General features: G+C 43.6%; 1 protein-coding gene across 1 annotated transcript in view; it reads left to right on the forward strand.

Moving 5' to 3' along the window:
• The first annotated feature begins 5,738 nt into the window (after positions 1-5,738).
• The window catches only part of RAB31 (RAB31, member RAS oncogene family), a 75,812-nt gene continuing 59,852 nt past the window's right edge, over positions 5,739-21,698 (forward strand). The window contains exon 1 of the mRNA XM_088469698.1: positions 5,739-5,884. Within this exon, the coding sequence (XP_088325824.1) occupies positions 5,849-5,884 (36 nt within the window). The 5' untranslated portion in view covers positions 5,739-5,848. The remainder of the gene's footprint in view (positions 5,885-21,698) is intronic.

Raw genomic sequence — 21,698 nt, forward strand, 5'->3', positions numbered from 1 at the left:
CAATAGTAGAAACAATGCAACACATAAGAGGAAACAAGCCCTAAAGGCTGTACATACAAACTGATCTGAGAATAAAGATCGAGGTCATCTGGAGAGCACTGTTTATATGTATAATAAATGCATACGCTAACAGACGAACTGGACAATCACCGCACATAATGTGGAGGTCAGGGTCAGGAGGGTAAGGGGAAAGGAAAATAAAAGGGGGAAGGAACGTAGGGGGGAAAACAAAGAAAGGAAAAAAGGGGGAGAGGAAAAGGAGGAACAAAAAAGAGTGTAAATAAGGAGAGAACAAGAGAGAGGAAACGGTAAACAATGGCAAGGGAAAAAAAGTGAAGTGAGCAAGGAAAAGGAACAAAAGAAGGTAGGGGGGAAAAGGGGGTGGAAGAGAAAGGGGGGGAAGGGAAGAAGAGGGAAAAGAAAGGGAGTGGATGAAGAAAGTGAGGGAGGGGGAAGGGAGGGGAAGAGGGGAAAACGGGGGGGGGGAGGAGAAAGAGGGGGAATAGGGAAACCGGTGCACAGAAAGAGAGGAAAGGGAAAAGTTGTCAGGGGGAGAAAAAAATGGGTAATAGTAAACATGTAATGTAAGCAGTAAACAGTACGTGCAATATTGCATGGATAATCGAAAAAATGGGGGGTTAGTGATAACAGAAAAGAAAATATTTTTGGTTTAGAGAATAACCAAATGAAAAATGTATGTAAAAAGACATAACTAATAGGCTGAATGGCAAAAGAGTTAAAAGTACTAGAGGAAATATGCTAAAAAATTGCAAAAAACTCTGATTACAGAAAAGTCTTTATACAAAAAAATGTTCCATGAAAATTTCTCATTTAGGCCTCTGGGACTGATGGTGTCTAATTGATGTATCAACTTGGCCTCACGCTGACTCAGTTTCTTAGCACGGTCTCCTCCACAGATGTCAATAGGGATATGGTCCACTATTTTGTATTTCAGACTGGAAAGTTGGTGATTGGCTTGTTTGAAGTGCCGAGCGACAGGTTGATCCATCTCTTTGCCACTGAGGGCAGCCCGAATGGCTGACCTATGGAGGGCCATACGTTCACGGAAAGTATGCGTGGTTTGTCCCACATAGTATAAGCCGCAGGGGCAGATGATGATGTAAATAATAAATTGGGACATACAAGTCAATACATGACTGATGGTGAATTTTCTTCCGGTATGAGGGTGTTTGAAATAATGTCCATTTTCCATATAGTTGCATGTTGTGCAAGAGGCACATTTGTAGCAACCAGGTTTCTTTTTTGTATAAAAGGAACTCGACCCGTTGATTCCGACACCACATTGGATTTAACTAGAATGTCCTTCAAGTTTTTGCCTCTATTGTAAGCAGGCATCAATTTTTTTTTTTTGAAAATAGGTAAATCCTTGTCCCCAGGCACTATTGGCCAGAGTGCCTTAGAGGCTCTAGGTAATACAGGGCTTGCTAGGGTGTAGTCTGTGATGAAGGGAATTCTAGATGTACTAATGTCAGTATCCAAGACTGGAGATAAAAGTTGGTCACGGGGTATGCGTAGCACTTCTTGTTTGGTGTTTTTAACACTGTCCTCTGAATAGCCCCTTGCTCTGAATTTTGCACACATTAGATCCAGGGAACATTCTAGATCATTTGGGTCGCTAGTAATGCGAGCCGCCCTGGGCATCTAGGATTTAGGCAGTGAGTCTTTGAGAGCTGGAGGGTGGCAACTGCTGTGGTGAAGGAGGGTATTGCGACCTGTCTTTTTACTATATAGGCTAGTGCATAACTCATTGTTAATGAGTTTGACTGTGACATCCAGGTAATTGATTTCTTTGTTGCTGACTTGGCATGTCAGCATAATTGGACTGTCCTGCAGATTAATGTTCTCAATGAGATGCAATAATTCTTCCTCCGTGCCTGAATAGATAAGGAACAAATCGTCTATGTATCTGGTGTACATGACTATTTTGGCTGAAATATCGATGTTGCTGAAAAAAAACCCGTGCGCTGTATGTAGAATTTGCCATTATGTACGAAATAGTTGTGGGTCAGGGTCATTTCCAACAGTTGTAGGAACAGGTTTATGTCAAAAGAGTTGATGTGATTGTTAGTCAAATTTTTTTTTACGGCTTCTAGACCTGCCGTGTGTGGAATCACTGTATAAAGATTTTTGACATCTAAAGTGCATAGCATAGCCCCAGGTGAAATAAATGTCATCACCTTCAATTTCAACAGAAACTGTGTAGTGTCCTTTAAAAAGGTACTTTGTTATATTATAAATGGTTGTAACAGGTGATCCAGGAATTGAGAAATTGGTTGCATGAGCAAGTCCCTTGCAGGGAAGATTGGTCTACCGGGTGGGTTGTGCTCATCGTTGTGGATTTTAGGGTTGGTATATAGAATTGGCACTACCGGATATATATGAAGTAGTGTCACCATCAATTTTTTAGGAATCAATCCATCATCGAAAGCTTTTTGTAAGGTGGTGACCAATTTTTTCTGGTATGCATCTGTGAGATTATGTGCTAATTTGCTGTAGGTAGGGGTGTCTGCAAGTTGTTGGTCTATTTCCAGTAAGTATTTGTTGATATATATATATATATATATATATATATAAATAGACTACTTGATCACTTGATGAGGCTTAACATTGTATACTTAACCTAAGTATTGTTCAGCCCATATAATAGAACTTTGTATGCTTAATGCTAGATATACTATTATACTTTATTTTCCGTAACCTGGGGATGCTGCAGCTACACCCAGGGGCTACTAATAACTTTTGCCTCAGTAAGAAGAGAGATGGGCACTGTCTTTTACCAGTCCAGTGAGAGAAACTAAATCTCCCAGAAGGCTACTGTAAAAAGGGGGCAGAGCCTAACAGGTATGTGTGTGGAAACTTAAAAACCCCAGAACAGAGAAAGGGGAGCATCCTGAGAGAGTCTGAGCTGTGTGACAAGTCCAGAGAAGGTGATACTAAGAAAAATGTCTCTGGATTGTTGGTTTGGGCAGAGAGAGCTGACAGTCTTGAGGCATTGCAGAGCAGGAGGAACTTTGAACAGAACCTGCTGGAAAGTGGCAGTTTGAAGCTGAGTGGAGCAAGTTTAAATGCATCTCTGAGGAGGGATTTTGTGTATCAGCCGTTTTTGAGCAGGTATCATGATCAGGTCCTGGGACATGGACTGGTGCAGCTAAATAACTGTGGTTAACTTGCTTATCTCTGGGGTCTATTCATGCAGGTTTGTGGTACTGCATTCATACTTTTCACTATAGATTGCATCAGTTTGATGCGATCTATAGCTTTGCTAAGTAGCAATTCGTGTATTCTTACCTTTTTTGCAATGCCATGCTTGGCTGGTCTTCTCGATCTCTTTGGAGTTTTTTTCAGTACTTTTCAGCATGTACCTGGTCATCTCTGTGGAGGCAGGGGGGTAGGTAGGGGCAGAGCAGAGGGGTACTGATTGGGGCAGTAAGGACGAGGTCACACAACAAATTTGGTGGTTGATAATATCTTAAAAACTGACAGGTGCGTGCAGGACATGCTGACTGTGGTCCAAAAAATTTCTGGGCACTTTTGGTATTCAGCAACCACATGTACTGTAGAAGATTGCAGTGGCTGCAAAAAAGCACATAATTTGCCATGACACAAACTGAAGCAAAAGGTAGTAACCAGGTGAAATTCCACAATTTATATGCTTCAGCTACTGGAGAAACAGTAACAAGCCATCCAAGCCTACATATAAACCCATGAGATATGGAGGGGGGGGTACCTTATTCCAGCACATTGGAGAATACTCAATGTTCAGACACTGCCAGACTGAGTCAAGTCATACCCTTAATTAAACTACTGGAAAAACAGCTAGAGAAGCTGAAGGAGGAGATGAAACTAAGTGATTCCACTAAGTATGTTGGACTTGTAGATCAAGTTGTTGATTTTTTTCCCTTCACCAGGACCACAGAATTTGCAACATCTTGCAACTGGATCAGTACATTTTGACAACCATGCTAGATCTTAGGTTTAAGACATACATAATGTTTTTCTTTTCAACTGACACAGATCTTAAGAGATGCAAAGAGCTGCTTGCAAGCAAGTTGTCAGCTCAAGTGGCACATGACACAACAATGTCTCCTGCTTCAGTTTTTCCTGCAAATGCTGCAGCCAGGAAAAAAAAACTACCATTTCCAAGAGGTGATGATGATGAGTCAACTCAGCCCAGTAGAATGAAACATTAATACTTATAGTCTGGCTTCAAGAATTTGGCCACAATCATTGACACCACTACCGTGAATTAATCTGAAACAGTAAACATCAATAGAATGGTGGAGGATTATTTTAATGATAATGTAGAAATTAGCATGTCACACAGTCCCTTTGAATATTAGGAGGAAAAGAAGGCAATTTGGAGCCCCTTGGTGTACTTAAGCTGGCCACCCTCCAGTGTGTACTCAGAGTGTTTTGCACAGCTGGGAACTTTGTGAGCAATCATTATAGAAGGCTACTTCCAAAAATGTGGAAAAACTGATGTTCATACAATGAACTACCCATTCTACAAGGAAGACATTTGCTACCAATTACAACAAAGTACAGAGACTTCTGTAATGGTAGATTCCAGTGGGGGTGAACTTATATTGTGTGATGATTATATTAACAGTGAGGGTGATGATGAGGATAATTACATCTTCCAACTGTGATGATTAACAACACTGTTAGCCGCCTTAAGCTCATTGGTAGCTTGGTTTGTGGGGGCTCCATCTCTCTCAGGATGCTTCCCTCTCTGTTCTGGGGTTTTTAAGTTTCCAGACACATACCTGTTAGGCTCTGCCCCCTTTTCACAGTAGCCTTCTGGGAGATGTAGTTTCTCTCACTGGACTGGTAAAAGACATTGTGAAGGGGGGGCAGAGCCATGATTAAGCAATTCATCTGCTCTCTGGATGGTCCACTTCCACTCGGCAAGTGGGCAGCTGCAGGCAGCTGGCAGCTGGCTCCAGGAGACTTGCCCTCTCTTTTGGGTGGCCAGGAGCACCTCTCATTTTTGGGAGCCTCCCGGGCCATTTCCGGGAAAGTAGGCAAGTATGAAGTGGGTGCCTCAATACTTGCACTCTCCAGCGTGAAACTATGGAACTAGTATTTGCATATTACTGCCGTTGCAACTCCAAAACATCACAATTGAGTTAAGCCCATAGTGTAACCTTCTACAAAGTGGACCTTGCTATCTGTGATTGCTATCTGTTCTTTCCTGATCCTTTAGTTGAACTAATATACTATTTTAGACCAACAAGGAAATATGAATATGAAATAGTCAAAATACAACACTATATCATAGTTTTCCTAATATGTTACAATGAAACAAAGGAAGGCTTGGACTGTGCAATGTTTTCCAGAGATAATATTGTAGTAGTGAATTCCTTCTCCGCCCTTATCCTGTACTGCAGTCACTTTCTACTCTGGCTCATGCTTAGAGTTATATAAAACAAAAAATTAAAGGTGCCTAAATAAGGGATAGCCACTGGTAGCTTCAGTTTTAGTCCTCTAGTTCTCTTAGCACTTCAGGTATCCTCCCCACTCACTGTACATCCCTAAAGTTTTTTTTGTATAATGTGCAGCATTTTTGGGAGATTACGAAAGCAGTAAATGTGTAACTGTCTGCAGGCCATGTGACAGGGCTGCCCATAAATAGCCCAGCCTGGTTTCCGTTTGTTTGGTTGGAATTAAAACCTCCTCTTTTTCTCTCTCTCTCTCTCTCTTTTTTGTTAACTCAGGGAATTATTTGTATGCGATCCACATGAGCATGCAAGCGGAGCCTGGGAGATGTCTGTGTGCTGAATCTCTCCCGATGATGTGTTATAGGAAACAAAAGTCCTTTTAAAGGATGGCTATACGAGAGCTGAAAGTTTGTCTTCTGGGGGTGAGTGCGTTTACGCTCTTTTTCTATAGAAGGATGCGAGTGAGAAGCTATTAGACAAAGGGATAAGGGCGGTCATTTAAATGTTCACTTATTACATCACACTGTGTGCTAAACTCCAACTTGCCGGTGAGAAACAGGCCCATTCCTTATATTTATGCATTCTCCTGCCTCCTGTAATATACAGTGCAGGACTACAGATCCCAGAGTGATAGAGTAAAAGGCATTTCATATTACACAAAAGAGACCACTCAGAAAGCACTGTTGATCTTACAGATGAAGATTCTATTTCGTTTTTATATGATTTTTCATTGCTCACAACATATTACCACAAAATAGTTGTCCTCTTTTACCAATAAATATCCAATTTTTATGTATTATTTTACTATCATTATTCAAAGGGTACTGTTACTTTTCTGTGTTCATGACTTATTTGTTTAGAAGCTTTGAATCTTATATTGAACAGCTGACAAAAACAGTTAACCTTCAGGTGTTTATAGAAGATTAACTCAAAAAATGTCTGTCACTTCAAGTGTTAGCCGGTTTCTTTTAAAAGTGAACTTGCCAAACCTCTGGATGCTTTGTAGTCTTATGGCTTTAGTTTTCCATTGACCTGTATACCTCCTGTCAGTATCCAAGCCATTCTCACATATCTACCTGTGGTTAGTCATGGATTTGTGTTAAAATATAATGCCAGAGGTAATGGAGATGGGAAGAATAGATGATGAATTTTTATTCTTGTTTATGACACCTATAGAATGCACACTATAGTGTCTCAGGCTAGGGGTGAGATGTTACAAACAATAAAAAGTGGAGAAGCTCTACGTAAAAACCAGTCAACTTCTAATTATAATTTTATAAAAGGCGTTAGATAAATGATAGTTGCTATGGCCAACTTTTCCACTTTTTCTCTTTGACAGTTTGTTACATCTCCCCTCTCTGTGTATGTTCATGTGCATGCAGTGCATTGGAATAAAATGACCACTAGCGGTTCTAGGGGTGGGCAAGCAGGGCTATTGCCCAGGGCATTGCAGCCTGAGAGTGCGACCACAGTCTCCTTGCCAGCGCCGATAGATGTAGTTAGATGGTGCTGTTAGATGTAGTTAGATGGCGCCCATCTGCTTTTGCCATTCACAGTGCCGCCATCTGAGATCTTAATCCAGTGGTGCCATGATGGCCACTTGTTCCCTCCCACTGTTTCCCAGAATGCCTTGTGGCACACCGCATGACGTCGTCGCGGCCGCGCCTTGCATTCTGGGACTGTGAGAGGCCACTGGGGAGAGAAGACCGAGACATGGAGGAGCAGCCTGAGCCTGGAGGGACACAGGAGGAGATGAGGTGCTGGGGGGTGGGGTCAGGGCCGGATTACTAATGGGCCGGGTGGAGCTCCAGCTCCAGGCCAACCATTCAAATAGGCCCAACGCAGTGCAGACAGGAAAAAAAAATCCCTGTGAACACTGTCTGCACTACTTTGAATCCGACATTGCAGTGATGGAGGATTCGAAGTCTGGTCCATTCACCCCCCTCCGCGCATCGGCAGTCCGAAGCTCCATCACTGACTGTCCAATTTCTCTCCCTGGCCCTGCAGTCTGAGGCTCCGCCCCCATGCCGCCCGAAGCTCTGCCCCCATGCCGCCCGAAGCTCCGCCCCCCCCCGGTCGTACTAGCTTCCCTGGCCATGTGACATTGGCTCCGGTTCCCTGGGTCATCTGAAGCCCAGCCGTTTCACCCAAGGGGCCACTACTCCCCTCCTCCCTGCGCAATGAAATTAAACTATAAGGTTAGCCTTTTGAGCAGAGTGCAGAGGCTGAGCTGCTGTGAGAAGAAGCCAGCATGCTTAACCAGCGTTCCTTCCCACAGGTCAGTGTAATGTCTGGCATCTATTAAGTGTGTGTATGTGTGTGTATGTATATATGTGTATATATACACAAATGTGTGTGTGTATATATATATATATAAAATGTGTGTGTGTGTATATATATATGTATATGTTTTTGTATATGTGTGCACATGTATGTAAATATATATATGTATATGTTTTTGTATATGTGTGGGTATATATATATATATATATATATATATATAGATCAGTTGTTGAACCTGGCACTCCCATACTCGCAGTGGTGTATCTATAATGAGTGCAGTGTGTGCGGTGTGGGGCCCCGCACCGCACCCATATTTTTTTTAAACTTACCTGTCCGAGGTCCCGCGTCGGGGGTCACTGCTGCTCAGAACACTGGAAAAATGGCTGCCCCGCCCATTTTCCGGCGTTCTGCGCATTTGTAGTAGACTCCGGGCACACTCTAGTGCCCGGAGTCGACTAATGCTCCAGTGGCTAGCCAGCCGCGTCAGTCGGCAGCCAGCCACCAGGGAGAGAGGAGGGGGCCCCGCACGAGGAGTGCACACGGGCCCCCTCCTCTCTTAAAACGCCCCTGCATGCTCGTAAATAGAATTTGCGCCAGTGTCCTCCTTAATTGCCAACTTCTGCAATAGGTTGGCATCCACACAATTATGCCAATAAATGCGACCCTGATGGTGATTATGGACCACACAGGACATCCAATTGCTTTCAAAATACAATAACTCTTTACTTAAGCTGGGTACACACTGATAGATATATCCCCCATTTCACTGAACAGGCGATATATCCATAGTGCATCACCGTGTGTGTACAGCGGATATGTCTGTGAACGAAATCATATCCGATCTGCTGTGCAGCTGTCAAGGCCAGGTCATCGGGCAGATGATTGGCAAGTGTGTATACACTTAAAAATCAGCAGGTCGCGGGTCAGTCCAACGTCGACCTAGTGTGTACCTGGCTTTAGGTTCTTTCATGATTAAAGAACCTAAGTAAAGAATTCTGAAACATTGAAAGCATCTTGGGGTCTTGTGTGATCCACAATCGCAGTCAGAGTGTCGCCTTCACTGGTATTGGATGCGGTCATTATACTGACAGTCGGGATTCCGGTGCTTACAATGCCAGCGCTGGAATCCTGACACCTGTCAGAATCCTGGTCCCGGCATCCTGGCCGCCGGCATTCTGACTAAGTACCGGGCTTAGGGTTAAGCATTAGGGGGAGGGTTGGACACTAAGTAGAGAGGGTTAGGTTTACGGGTGCAGAGAGGAGAGGTTAGGATTAGGCACTATAGGATTAGGCACTAGGGGGGAGGGTCAGGATACTGACCAGTAAGTGTTGTTATCCTAACCCTGGCGGGATGCCGGCGCTGGAAACCCATACCCAACCCATTGATATATATATTAGTGTTTATATACAGTGTGTGTGTATATATATATATATATATATATATATATATGTCTCTGTGTGTATGCATATAGGGAGCTGCTGCATCTATGAGGGGTGATTATGATCAATCATAACCTCCAGAGGTGCCGCAGGCCGCGGATGGCAGCTGTGTTTGCACTTTCACAAAAGAAACAAAACTTTTTTGTTATAGCTCCACTATAAATTTGTTAAAGGTAGGCGCAAGTTTTGCCCCCATGGACATAGCCATGCCCCCTGTGTAGACCACATCACTGGTCACACTGCCACAGAAGTTATCACACTCCCCTGCAGCGCCACACAATAGGCCATTCATAAATTTCAGCTCCAGGCCCATGTGGACCTTAATCTGGCACTGGGTGGGGTGAGTCATTGGGGGGGAGGTGAGTCACTGGGAGTTAGGGGGGCATTATAGTGTGGCATTATGTGTAAAGGGCATTACAGTGTGGCATTATGTGTAAAGGGCATTACAGTGTGGTGGCATTACAGTGTGGCATAATGTATAAATGGCATTACAGTGCATCTTTATGTGTAAAGGGCATTACCGTGTGGCTTTATGTGTAAAGGGCGTTACAGTGTGGTATAATGTGTAAGGGGCATTACTGTGTGTGGCATAATGTGTAAGGGGCATTACTGTGTGTCATAATGTGTAAAGGATATTAAAGTGCGGATGTGTGTGGCATAATGTGTAAGGGGCATTACTGTGTGTCATAATGTGTAAAGGACATTAAAGTGTGGTGGCATTACAGTGTGGCATAATGTGTAAAATGCATTACAGTGTGGCATTATGTGTAAAGGGCATTACAGTGTGGCATAATGTGTAAGGGGCATTACTGTATGTGGCATAATGTGTTATGAAGGGCATTACTGTGTGTGACATAATATGTTAAGGGCATCACAGTGTGGCATAATGTGTAAGGGGTATTACTGTGTGTGGCATGTGTAAGGGCATTACTGTGTGTGGCATAATGTGTTATAAAGGGCATTACTTTGTGTGGCATAATGTGTAAAGGGCATTAAAGTGTGGCAGCATTACAGTATGGCATTATGTGTAAAGGGCATTACAGTGTGACATAATGTGTTATAAAAGGCATAACTGTGTGGCATAATGTGTAAGGGACATTACTGCATGGCATAATGTGTTATAAGGGGCACTACTACAGTGTGTATATACCTATGTATATGTGCATCTAGTATCTGTATATGAGTGTGTATGTATGTACTTTAGTATCTAGTATTTGAATGTGTGTATGCATCATATATATACCTATGTAAATGTATATGGGTGCGTATATATGTACACTTCAGTAACTGCTACTTGCAAGTGTGTATGTATAAAAATAAAATGTGTGTCTGTATTGTGTATGTATGTAGTTTTATATATATATATATATATATATATATATACAGTGTGTATATATATATATATATATATATGTATATATATATATGTGTGTGTGTATATGTAACAATAAATAAAAAAATATGTCACTACAGCACATGCACGGGGGAAAGCAGGGGTGGCTGCGTGAAGCTTTGCTTAGGGTGCCTAGAAAACTAGCACCGGCCCTGCATAGTCGCTAATGGTATTCTGGGAGCGGCCGTGGGAGAGGATGCCGGTACCATGGTAACAGGCTGCTGTTGGCTGAGAATGGCTGTCTCTCAGCCAACCAGTGACCAGATAGCAGCTCTGCTGATTGGATCCAAGAGGCAGAAGTTCAGAGAACTAGTATCTGGTGACTGGTATCCTCCGGCTGCCAGTGCATTGGATCCCAGGGGTATTGACGTTGACGTTTTTAGGGACCTGTCAAAAAGAATGGCTTCTGATATTGAGCGCCATGGGTGTGAGGCGGGGACCGGGTGTGAGCCGGGGCAGGGCCGGGGCCTCCATGCTGAAGTGCATCCCCATGTGGTGTTGTAATCGGCAGACTGTACCTGAGGAGGTGTACCATTACAGCCGCAGCCTGGAGGAGCTGCTCCTGGACTCCAAACAGCTGCAAGAGCTGCCCAAGGTGAGGGGACACAAGGGAGGGTGGGGGCACACATCAGGGGCACCAGGTGGACACAGGTGATTGTGGGGGTCACCAAGTTGGTGAGAAAGAAGTGATTGGTACTATATATGTGGGCAGGAGTATATATAGAGGTGACTGGTACTGTTATGTATAGAAGTTTGGCATTGGAGATGGAGAGGTTGACACTGTTTATATAGGTGACTGGCACCACAGGCAAACGCAGGAGCGTTTCAGGTTGCCTGTAAACCCTCCTCCCCAACCAACACCATGACCACAATAGAAATAGTAATATAATAGAATTTTACTAGTGCTGCATGTTCTTCTCAGTATCACAAATGAAATAGTTAGCGCCACCTGTGGATCTTTTAGCATGTGTCAGCCAGTAATAAATACACCTATGCACCAACTAGATCTGGAAAACATGCACTGTTAGGGGTGCACTGCTATAGACCATCTATAAGCTTAATTAATACTGTATAATAATACACTATCCAGTGCATAACAAGACCAATATGTACATATATGTCCAGGGCAATGCTAGGTTCTTCTGCTGCTCCCCCAGACTCCCGGACTTGCTCCAATTCTCTGGAATGGTGCCCACATCTGAAATAAAAACATTCAGCTCAGGCAGGATGGCCCTACTGCCGCATTTAATGGCTTATTTTGATCGCTGGTCCTGTTTATGCTGGAATTATGACACACAATACACTTTGCATGACGCAAAGCTGGATAAGTGTTAATTATGCCTTTTTCATGGACTGGCCACACTTACTCTAAAATCAAACCTATGGAAACCCCCCTCAAGAAATCTTGTGTTTGCCACTGACTGGCACTATATAGGTGGAAGTAGATGGAGCAGATATGCGCAGCTGGACATCAGGCATTTGTATATACCCTGACAGCGTTGGTTTGATGCTTATTGATTTCAATTTACAGATTCGGATGTGTTTAGCAGTTCAAATTGTGGTTTAACTCCCATGTTTGCCTTTATTAAACTGCCATCCCGTGTGACACTGCTGTGCTGCAATGTTTCATAGATGTGCTATATTTTTTTAAACTGACGTGTTTGTGCCGCTGCTCTGTCGCTTAGTTAAGCCAGGCAGCTCACTGCAACCTTTGACCAATATAGGTGAAAAGTTGAAAACAATATTGTGAGCTGTGAGGTGGTCAAAATTGACTAGAAATTACTGAAAATTAATGTTATTGAGGTTAATTATATTGTAGGAATAAAAACAGGCCATGTTAACTGTTTTTAGCATTATTTTTTTTTTTAAATACAGATCCAAAACATGTGAGGGCGATTTTGGCAAAACCAAAGCCTGACGACGAATTAAAACCAAAACACGGGGGTCGGCGCACATCTTTAGTTTAAATGGGCCTGACACGCCTGTGTTTGTCAACAACTAATTTTGTGAATGAATCCTCTGTGCAAGTGTATCAATACAATAGCTGCACGTGCGCAGTGCAGCTTTCGTGCATGCACAATGGCTAGCAATCGCATATGCTGCGCAACGATTGGCATTTGTGTAGAGATCTGAATTAGCCCCATATTCCACTTCTTTCTGCCAAGTTGAGATCTGAAAATGAGGCAAAATGTAAAAAAGCTGTCATTCAGCACAGCGAAACGCGTTAGAAATTTGGTCTCACCCATCAAGTGATCCTGTGAACTTTGGAGGGCTCCTAGTGCCGCATATGGAACTCTTATGTCAATCGGAATACCCCCCTATCTGTGTAAAGATTTGGTAAATATATACTGGACAGTCCCATTCCAAACTGTGAAAGGGATATTTACTACCATCTACTATTATCTTTATATATCCAGATGTATATATAAGAACAGGTATTGTGTTTGTGTGGATTTTCACTAGGGTGAGATATTTGCTCGCATTTATAGTTTATATTTTATGTGTATTGATTTTATTGGAATTTTAGCATATTAAAGCCACATATGTTATTTATTTTCATCACATGAATTTAAGCTACAAAACCTATATTACAGCAGGAACAATTCCCACCAATTATTGTCAGCGGAGCATTCACAAACAGCCAATCAAAAATAGTTTTCTAGTGCTTTTTATTGTCATCATCTGCTATTTGCACCTAACTGTTCATAAATAAAACAGCTTTCAGTGTAATTTTCCGGGTCTGCATGTTTTCACCTTATCGTACTTTTGCCACGTTAGAGTGCCCCTGTTCCGCAGCATTCAGAGGCAGCAGGCATTAATCTGCATGGGTGTATATGCGAGCACCCAATATTCAGTGTGAATTCAAGCAAAATGAACTATGCCAAGTGGCATAGTAATCCTAATCTATCATCCCTACAATGTTCTCTGCACAAGATTTTTCCACAGGCTAATATATGGGCAGAGACAAAGGGGTATATTTACTAAAGTGTGGGTTTTTAGAAGTGGAGATGTTACCCAGAGCAACCAATCAGATTCTACTTAACATTCATCCAGCACTTTCTTGAAGATAATAGCTAGAATCTGATTGGTTGCTATGGGCAACGTCTCCACTTCTAAAAATCTGCACTTAATAAATATACCCCAAAGCCTGTGTCCCCATAGGTTCCAATTAAACAAGTGTAAACTATGGTTGCAACATATATCTAATATTCACAAAATGTACACAAATTGTTTTATGACAAACAGCATAGCCACTGGCCTCTAACTTGTGTACAGGTTTGCAGAGAATCACTAGTTGATTCTGGTAAAAAAGAATTAGGAAATACTAGGTCACGTTTGTGTCTAAATGGCAGTTCTGTTATTCTTGAATGACACACAGTAATTTCTGCACAGAGATGGACAGGGAGGCGCAACAAGAGGAAATTTTGCAATATCAGATGTAAATAATTTCCCTGCCTAAGGACAAGCAAAAAAAGACCACGGAGCAGTCAGGGGATGAGCAGTTTAACTGCTAGGCGAGTTTCCTGTCTGGTTCACCTCCCCCTCTCTACTTTCTAACCCAGTCCTGCTTGTTTCAATCAGAGGGGGCAGGCAAATGATGCGCTTCCTGGAAATTCTTCCAGATAACATTTCCATCTGGGAAATAGTCTCTTAAATGCTACACATTTTCAGACTTCTCTACTTGTCTTAGAAAAAGGCAAATAATATAAGTGCACAGAAAATGGCAGTATATGAAAGTCCTGCCTGGTAATAATCAGTGTGTATTTTATACATGACTTGCTATGCTGTGCAGTACAGTACACTGAACATAAGAGTATGTACTGTGTATAATAATGTGAATTATTACATGCTCAGTATTAGAATGATACTGCACAACATTTCAAACAGTCAAAGAAGAAGACTATTCAATGCAAAGAAATTTAGCTTACTACACACTGTTGCGAAACAAAAATACATAGACCCATTGGTTGCATAAACTGTGGGTATATTAACAACACATAAGCAATTTTTCGGACCAATTAGGAAAATCAGGTGGCACTCCCGGCCGCCCAAAAACCAGAGGTAACTGGAGTTCATCCATCCGTATACATGTAAGTATCAAACATACTGGAATAACTGGAAGACACATCTCTCCCTAAATCAGAGGTTCTCAAACTCGGTCCTCAGGACCCCACACAGGTCACGTTTTGCAGGTCACCCAGCAGGTGCACAGGTGTAATCATTACTCACTGACACATTTTAAAAGATCCACAGGTGGAGCTAATTATTTCACTTGCGATTCTGTGAGGAGACCTGGAAAACATGCCCTGTTTGGGGTCCTGAGGACCGAGTTTGAGAACCTGTGCCCTAAACTAAATGAAAGCAATGGCATGGAGATGGAAACATTACCTTTGCACTGCAACCGACTTTGCACGAGGATAATCCTCTTGCACAGACCTAACTTGCTCCATGGTGCTAACATTGCACCACAGATACCACAGCACAGAGACCCACTCATATGCAGAACTGTACACCCAGTGGCATATCTATATGTGGTGCGCCCGAAACGACCAAACTGCACCCATTACATTTACTTATTTTTGCCACCTTTGCGCTTGGCGATATATTTGGTGCAAGTGCCATTTTTCTTAGAGAATGTATATGTGCAGTAGACTCTGGCGCAGTACCAGTCTTTGGCGCATGCACTGTCGTGAAAGGGTGGACACACAGAAAGTGCACACAGTCCCCTTCTAATGCTAAGCAAACCCTTGTGGACCTACTCATTTGGGAATAGACACTATTTGCAGCAGTCCATGATGAATTGAAGCCTAGCAATGTCCTCACATCAGCCAAAAGACCCAGCCTAATACAACAGCAAAAAACCCACTGCTTGTTCCCCTGCGGAATTCTCAGATGCGGCGTCTTTTGAATTAAGTCAAAGTTATTAGTGTCTATTTGAACAAACAGATGCTACAGTGCTGTGCAAAGGTGTATGATGACAGAAATGCTCATACTGTGGGAGTCTATATGATCACAGAGACACTGAAAGTGATAATGGAGGATAAACTTTACAGAGGCAGGGTCTGACAGTGATGGTGCTGTCCACCACCTTTATTCCATTTCTTTACAGTGGATTGCAGTTTGGGACCCCAGTCCTACAGACCAATCATTTGCATTAGGGATAGGGCTGGTGCAAATGCGCGCTGATAATGATGACATCTATGAAACTCAGCGTACGGAATCGGTAGGACTGCAGAGATTCGTACTACTGTACCTTTAACTCAGGGCCTGATTCAGCAGTGATTGCAACTGCGTAGGCAGATTGAGCCATTGTTAGCCATTGCGCATGCACAAAACCTGCATTGTGTGTGCGCGGTGATCGCACTGCGATTTACGGACGCAGGGAGGAATCCATCGCAGAGCGAGTGACAGGCTGTGAGCGTTTGAGGGTGGTGACAGGGAAGTGGTCGGAGAAACTCAGGCGTGCCTGTCCGTTTGAACTCCGTTTCATGGTCCACATAAATTAGCAACTGCGGTGGCATATGCAGCTTGAGTGACGGGACTTGCAGTTTCTGCGATGGTTCAGACCTGCTGTAATTGTGCGTGATGGGCTGATATGCTTCGATGGTACCAATGTATATGCAGGACTGCCAGGTATTACGGATGTGAGATAGCAGCAATGGGTGTTTTTGCTGGCTGAGCTGTGGCAGACATTAGCATATTTTCATAGCTGCTGCATTGCGTGTGATTACGCAACTGCGATCGCAATTGCGATCCATACTGAGTCAGGCCCTATTTTCTCTGTCCCCTCCTCCTCCTCTGTTACCCTCCTTCCTCTCTGACCGTGTTATCCACTTTACTACCAAAGTCTAATCCATCCGTAATGTTATTGCGCTTTACAATTGGGAACAAATTAGTAATAAAACAAAGCTTGGTATTAACAGACAGACAGAGAGGTAACAGGGCCCTGCTTGCAAGCTAGTAATCTATAGGGAAATGGGAATTGGGCACAGGGTTTGACCCAAAAATAAGAAGTACATGTCTGCACTGCAATCCAGAGGTTCATTGGGGCACCTGAACAACTGGGATCAGGGAAATCTGACTACACAAAACAGAATGTGTGTTACCAATTTGCTCTATGATCCAAATGTTCAGTAGCTGTGCCAGAGAAAACAGATATACATGACATTTTATATCTAATGCTGGGTCCACTCGGCTATATATCACTCATACTATTGACGAGTGATATATCGCGAGTGCATCAGTGGGTGTGTACACCCGATATGTCTGTGATCTACGTCGTTCACAGACCTATCAGGTCGGCTCTGCATTACAACCAATGCCGTTATATCTTGCAATTATATTGATACATTTGGCTGTGTGTACGGGTGACCCGCTGACCACCTATACAGTTGCTGCAGGGACCACTGACATCACAACTGGGCGGTCAAATTAAATGCCTGCCTATTTGTAATGTCAGCCCAGACATATCGAGCGGCTGATTGGTAAGTGTGTATAGCTTGCCACACTGACAGCGGATCTATCTGCTGACCAACCCATCGTCTAAATATGTACCCAGCCTTATACTGTCCAATCAAATTGTAATCTCTTTGTGATGGGACGCTATTCTTACTGTATATAATGTTTGCACTCTTGCTGTTCCAAATGTTGTTGTTTATATACTGTAAGCTGCTGCATATATTATGTGCATGGAAGACACTTGCCCCCTGGGTGCACCCGGCAACACAACCACTTCCTGTCGGCAGGCGCCGCATCACTACCTCCCAACTTCTTATTTTCTGTGGAGCAGTAGTAGTGAAGCACATGTTCTCCTCTTTGGCTGTAGAACCAGGCAGTGGAGAGCAGCAGCAGCAGCCGGCAGCTGCCCCTCAGTGTCAGTGGTCAGCACATAGTGATGAGGTGCAGTGATGACAATAAAGATTATGAAAGAGTGATATCATGTTACATCTGTAAGTGATTTGGGCACCTCCGAAAACCTGGCACCCTAGATGACTGCCTAGGTCATAAATACCTGCTTTTCTGGAATGTCCTGGAGACTAGCAAATTTCAGGAAACTCTCCTGGACAAGAGTGTAGGCCAAGCTCTGGTGGTTGGTGGGTTGCTTGATGACTTGATTTGTGTACAATGCCACCATGCCCCCCCCCTCCTCTTAGATTCTCCCAGAGTGTAATGATCCAAAGTCAGCAGGTATGACCTGGTTTCACCCCTAGTGTGTTCTTTGCACCAGGCCCGCTTTTGGGATACTGTATAGACTTGTAGAATGCAGTTCTATGGATATGTTTACATCTTTTGTAACCTTCATTCCCTTCCATGACCTGGTAACATGCATGCAATTCTGTTTTGTTTATGAAGAATTCTTGGCTCTTGGATGTTTCTCAGCCTTCACCCATTGAAGAACAAAATAATCTAGCAGACAAAGCACTTTGCGAGTTTGGGCATTTAGCCAGTAGTTACAACATAAGGGCTGAAAGGTAAACATGTCTGCGGGACATCTTTTCTTTTTGCATACAAGATTTTCCCTCTTGTCCTTAGAGGTTATGTTTTATTTAATATTTCTATTAGGGTTGTGCTCCGGCCACTTTTCGTGTTTTGGTTTTGGATCTGGATCTTTCTTCGTGTTTTGGATCTGGATTGGTTTTGCCAAATCCACCCTTCGGTGTTTTCGGTTCTGGGTTTTGTGTTTTGGATCTGTATTATTTTTTAAAAAAAGCATAAAAACAGCTAAAATCACAGAATGTGTTGATTTTTCTGCTCCTATGCTATTATGAACATCAAAAATCTTAATTTCCACTCATTTCCAGTCTATTCTGAACACCTTAAACCTCACAATAGTGTTTTTATGTCCAAAAGGTTGCACCGAGGTAGATGGATGACTATGCTAAGCGACACGAGTGGGCGGCACAAACACGTGGCCCATCTAGGAGTGACATTGCAGTGGCAGACAGGATGGCAGTTTGAAAAACTAGGCCGCAAACAGTACATAATGCAAAGAAAAAAAAGAGGTGCAAGATGGAATTGTCCTTGGGCCCTCCCACCCACCCTTATGTTGTATAAACAGGACATGCACACTTTAACAAACCAATCATTTCAGCGCCAGGGTCTGCCACACGACTGTGGCTGAAATGATTGGTTCGTTTGGGCCCCCACAAAACAAGCTGGCAATTAATCTGTCCCTGCACAAACTGGCTCTACGGAGGCAAGATGTCATCCTCATCCTCCTCATTCACCGATTCCTCACCCTCTTCAGTGTTGTGTACATCCTCATCCTCACAGAGTATTAATTCGTCCCCACTGGAATCCACCACCACAGGTCCCTCTGTACGTTCTGGAGGCTGGTCTCCCTTGAAGAGTTAACAATTCATTTTTATGAACATCATCTTCTCCACATTTTGTGGAAGCAACCTCCTACGCCTTTCGCTGACAAGGTTCCCGGCTGCACTAAACACTCTTTCGGAGTACACACTGGAGGGGGGGCAACTCAGGTAAAATAGAGCCAGTTTGTACAGGGGCCTCCAAATTGCCTCTTTCCTGCCAGTACATGTACGGGCTGTCTGACATGCCTACTTGGATGCTGTCACCAATGTAATCCTTTAACAGACAGACGCACGCTTGTCGCTGCTGCTCTGAGGATGCAGGTGCTGCTACTGCGCATACATTTCACACACAAACACAGAAAAAAACAAGATTATTTTATTTTGGTTGGAGCGCACTTTGGGGGTTACACCACCCTTTAACAGACAGACGCACGCTTGTCGCTGTTGCTTTGAAGATGCAGCTGCGGATACAGCCCACACATTTCTCAAAGACAGAAAAAAAAATAATTTTTTATTTTTTGTGGAGCGCACTTTGGGGGTTACACCACCCTTTAACAGACAGACACACGCTTGTTGCTGCTGCTTTGAGGATGCAGGTGAGGCTACAGCCCACACAATTCACAAAGACAGAAAAAAAGAATTTTTTTATTGTTTGTGGAGCGCACTTTGAGGGTTACACCACCCTTTAACAGACAGATGCACGCTTGTCGCTGCTGCTTTGAGGATGCAGGTGCGGCTACTGCGCATACATTTCACACACAAACACAGAAAAAAGAAGATTATTTTATTTTGGTTGGAGCGCACTTTGAGGGTTACACCACCCTTTAACAGACAGACATACGCTTGGCGCTGCTGCTTTGAGGATGCAGGTGTGGCTACTGCGCATACATTTCACACACAAACACAGAAAAAAGAAGATTATTTTATTTTGGTTGGAGCGCACTTTGAGGGTTACACCACCCTTTAACAGACAGACCCACGCTTGTCGCTGCTGCTTTGAGGACAGTATCATATGCAGTGACAGTAGACTTGTCAGAAATTGTTGGCACGTCCTTCAGTCCGGACCAGATGTTCAAACCGGCCCTTGACTTATGACATAGGCGCACGCTTGGCGCTGCTACTGTGTTGATGCACGTGCGGCTACATCGCACACAAGTCACAAACAGAAAATTTATTTTTTTTTTGGAGCACTTTGAGGGTTACATCACCCTTTAACAGACAGACGCACGCTTGTCGCTGCTGCTTTGAGGATGCAGTCGCGGCTACAGCCCACACAATTCACAAAGACAGAAAAAAAAAAGAAGAATTTTTTTATTGTTTGTGGAGCGCACTTTGAGGGTTACACCACCCTTTAACAGACAGACGCACACTTGTCGCTGCTGCTTTGAGGATGCAGGTGGAATCTAGATGGGATTTGGAACCGGGGACACACTACCTCCATCAATTGTCTAAATCCCACTGCACTAATGGCGGATACCGGACGCACGTCTAACACCAACATAGCAGTCAAGGCCTCAGTTATACGTTTTGCTTCAGGATGACTGCTGTCGTACTTCATCCTCCTCGCAAAGGACTGTTGGAGGGTCAATTGTTTAGTAAAAGTAGTGGTGTTCCTACTTCCTCTCTGGGATGATGAACAACTCCCAGCAGCAGCAACAGCACTAGGAGGAAGTGGTTCTTGATCTTTCCCTATTTTATTTTTATCGGAGAAAGTTTGGTCCTCCATTTATGTTATATTGATATATACGTGCGGCTAAGGCGCACACAAACACAGAAAATAATTTTTTATTTTTGTTGGAGACTAGTGCACTTTGTGGGTTACACCACCCTTTAAGAAATGAGCCAGCCGGCCCTTTACTTATGGGACACAGGCACACGCTTGGCGCTGCTCCTTTGTTGATGCACGTGCAGCCACAGTGCACACAATTCACAAACACAGAAAATATTTTTTTATTTTGTTTGGAGTGCCCTTTGGGGGTTCCATCACCCTTTAACGGAGAAGCCAGCCGGCCCTTTACTTATGGGACACAGGCGCACGCTTGGTGCTGCTCCTTTGTTGATGCGCGTGCAGCCACAGTGCACACAATTCACAAACACAGAAAATATTTTTTTATTTTGTTTGGAGTGCACTTTAGGGGTTACAGCTCCCTTTAATGGTCAAGCCAGCCGGCCCTTTACCTATGACACAGGCGCACGCTTGGTGCTACTTTGTTGATGCACGTGCGGCTACTGTGCACACAATTCACAAACACAAAAAAAAATATATATTTTTTTTTTTGGAGTGCACTTTGGGGGTTACAGCACCCTTTAACGGTCAAGCCAGCCGGCCCTTTACCTATGACACAGGCGCACACTTGGCGCTGCTCCTTTGTTGATGCACGTGCAGCCACAGTGCACACAATTCACAAACAGAAAATATTTTTTTATTTTGTTTGGAGTGCCCTTTGGGGGTTGCAGCACCCTTTAACGGACAAGCCAGCCGGCCCTTTACTTATGGGACACAGGCGCACGCTTGGCGCTGCTCCTTTGTTGATGCACGTGCAGCCACAGTGCACACAATTCACAAACACAGAAAATATTTTTTTATTTGGTTTGGAGTGCAGTTTGGGGGTTACAGCACCCTTTAACGGTCAAGCCAGCCGGCCCTTTATGACACAGGCGCACGCTTGGCACTACTTTGTTGATGCACGTGCGGCTACTGCGCACACAATTCACAAACACAGAAAAAATATTTGGTTTTTTTGCACTTGGGGGGAGCACCCCTGATGGACAGAGCACCCCTTGGACAACACTACAGCACCCCTT

Source organism: Taudactylus pleione, unplaced genomic scaffold (genome assembly GCF_031769625.1).
Source record: "Taudactylus pleione unplaced genomic scaffold, aTauple2 ptg000093l, whole genome shotgun sequence".
In the NCBI taxonomy this organism is placed as follows: Eukaryota; Metazoa; Chordata; class Amphibia; order Anura; family Myobatrachidae; genus Taudactylus; species Taudactylus pleione.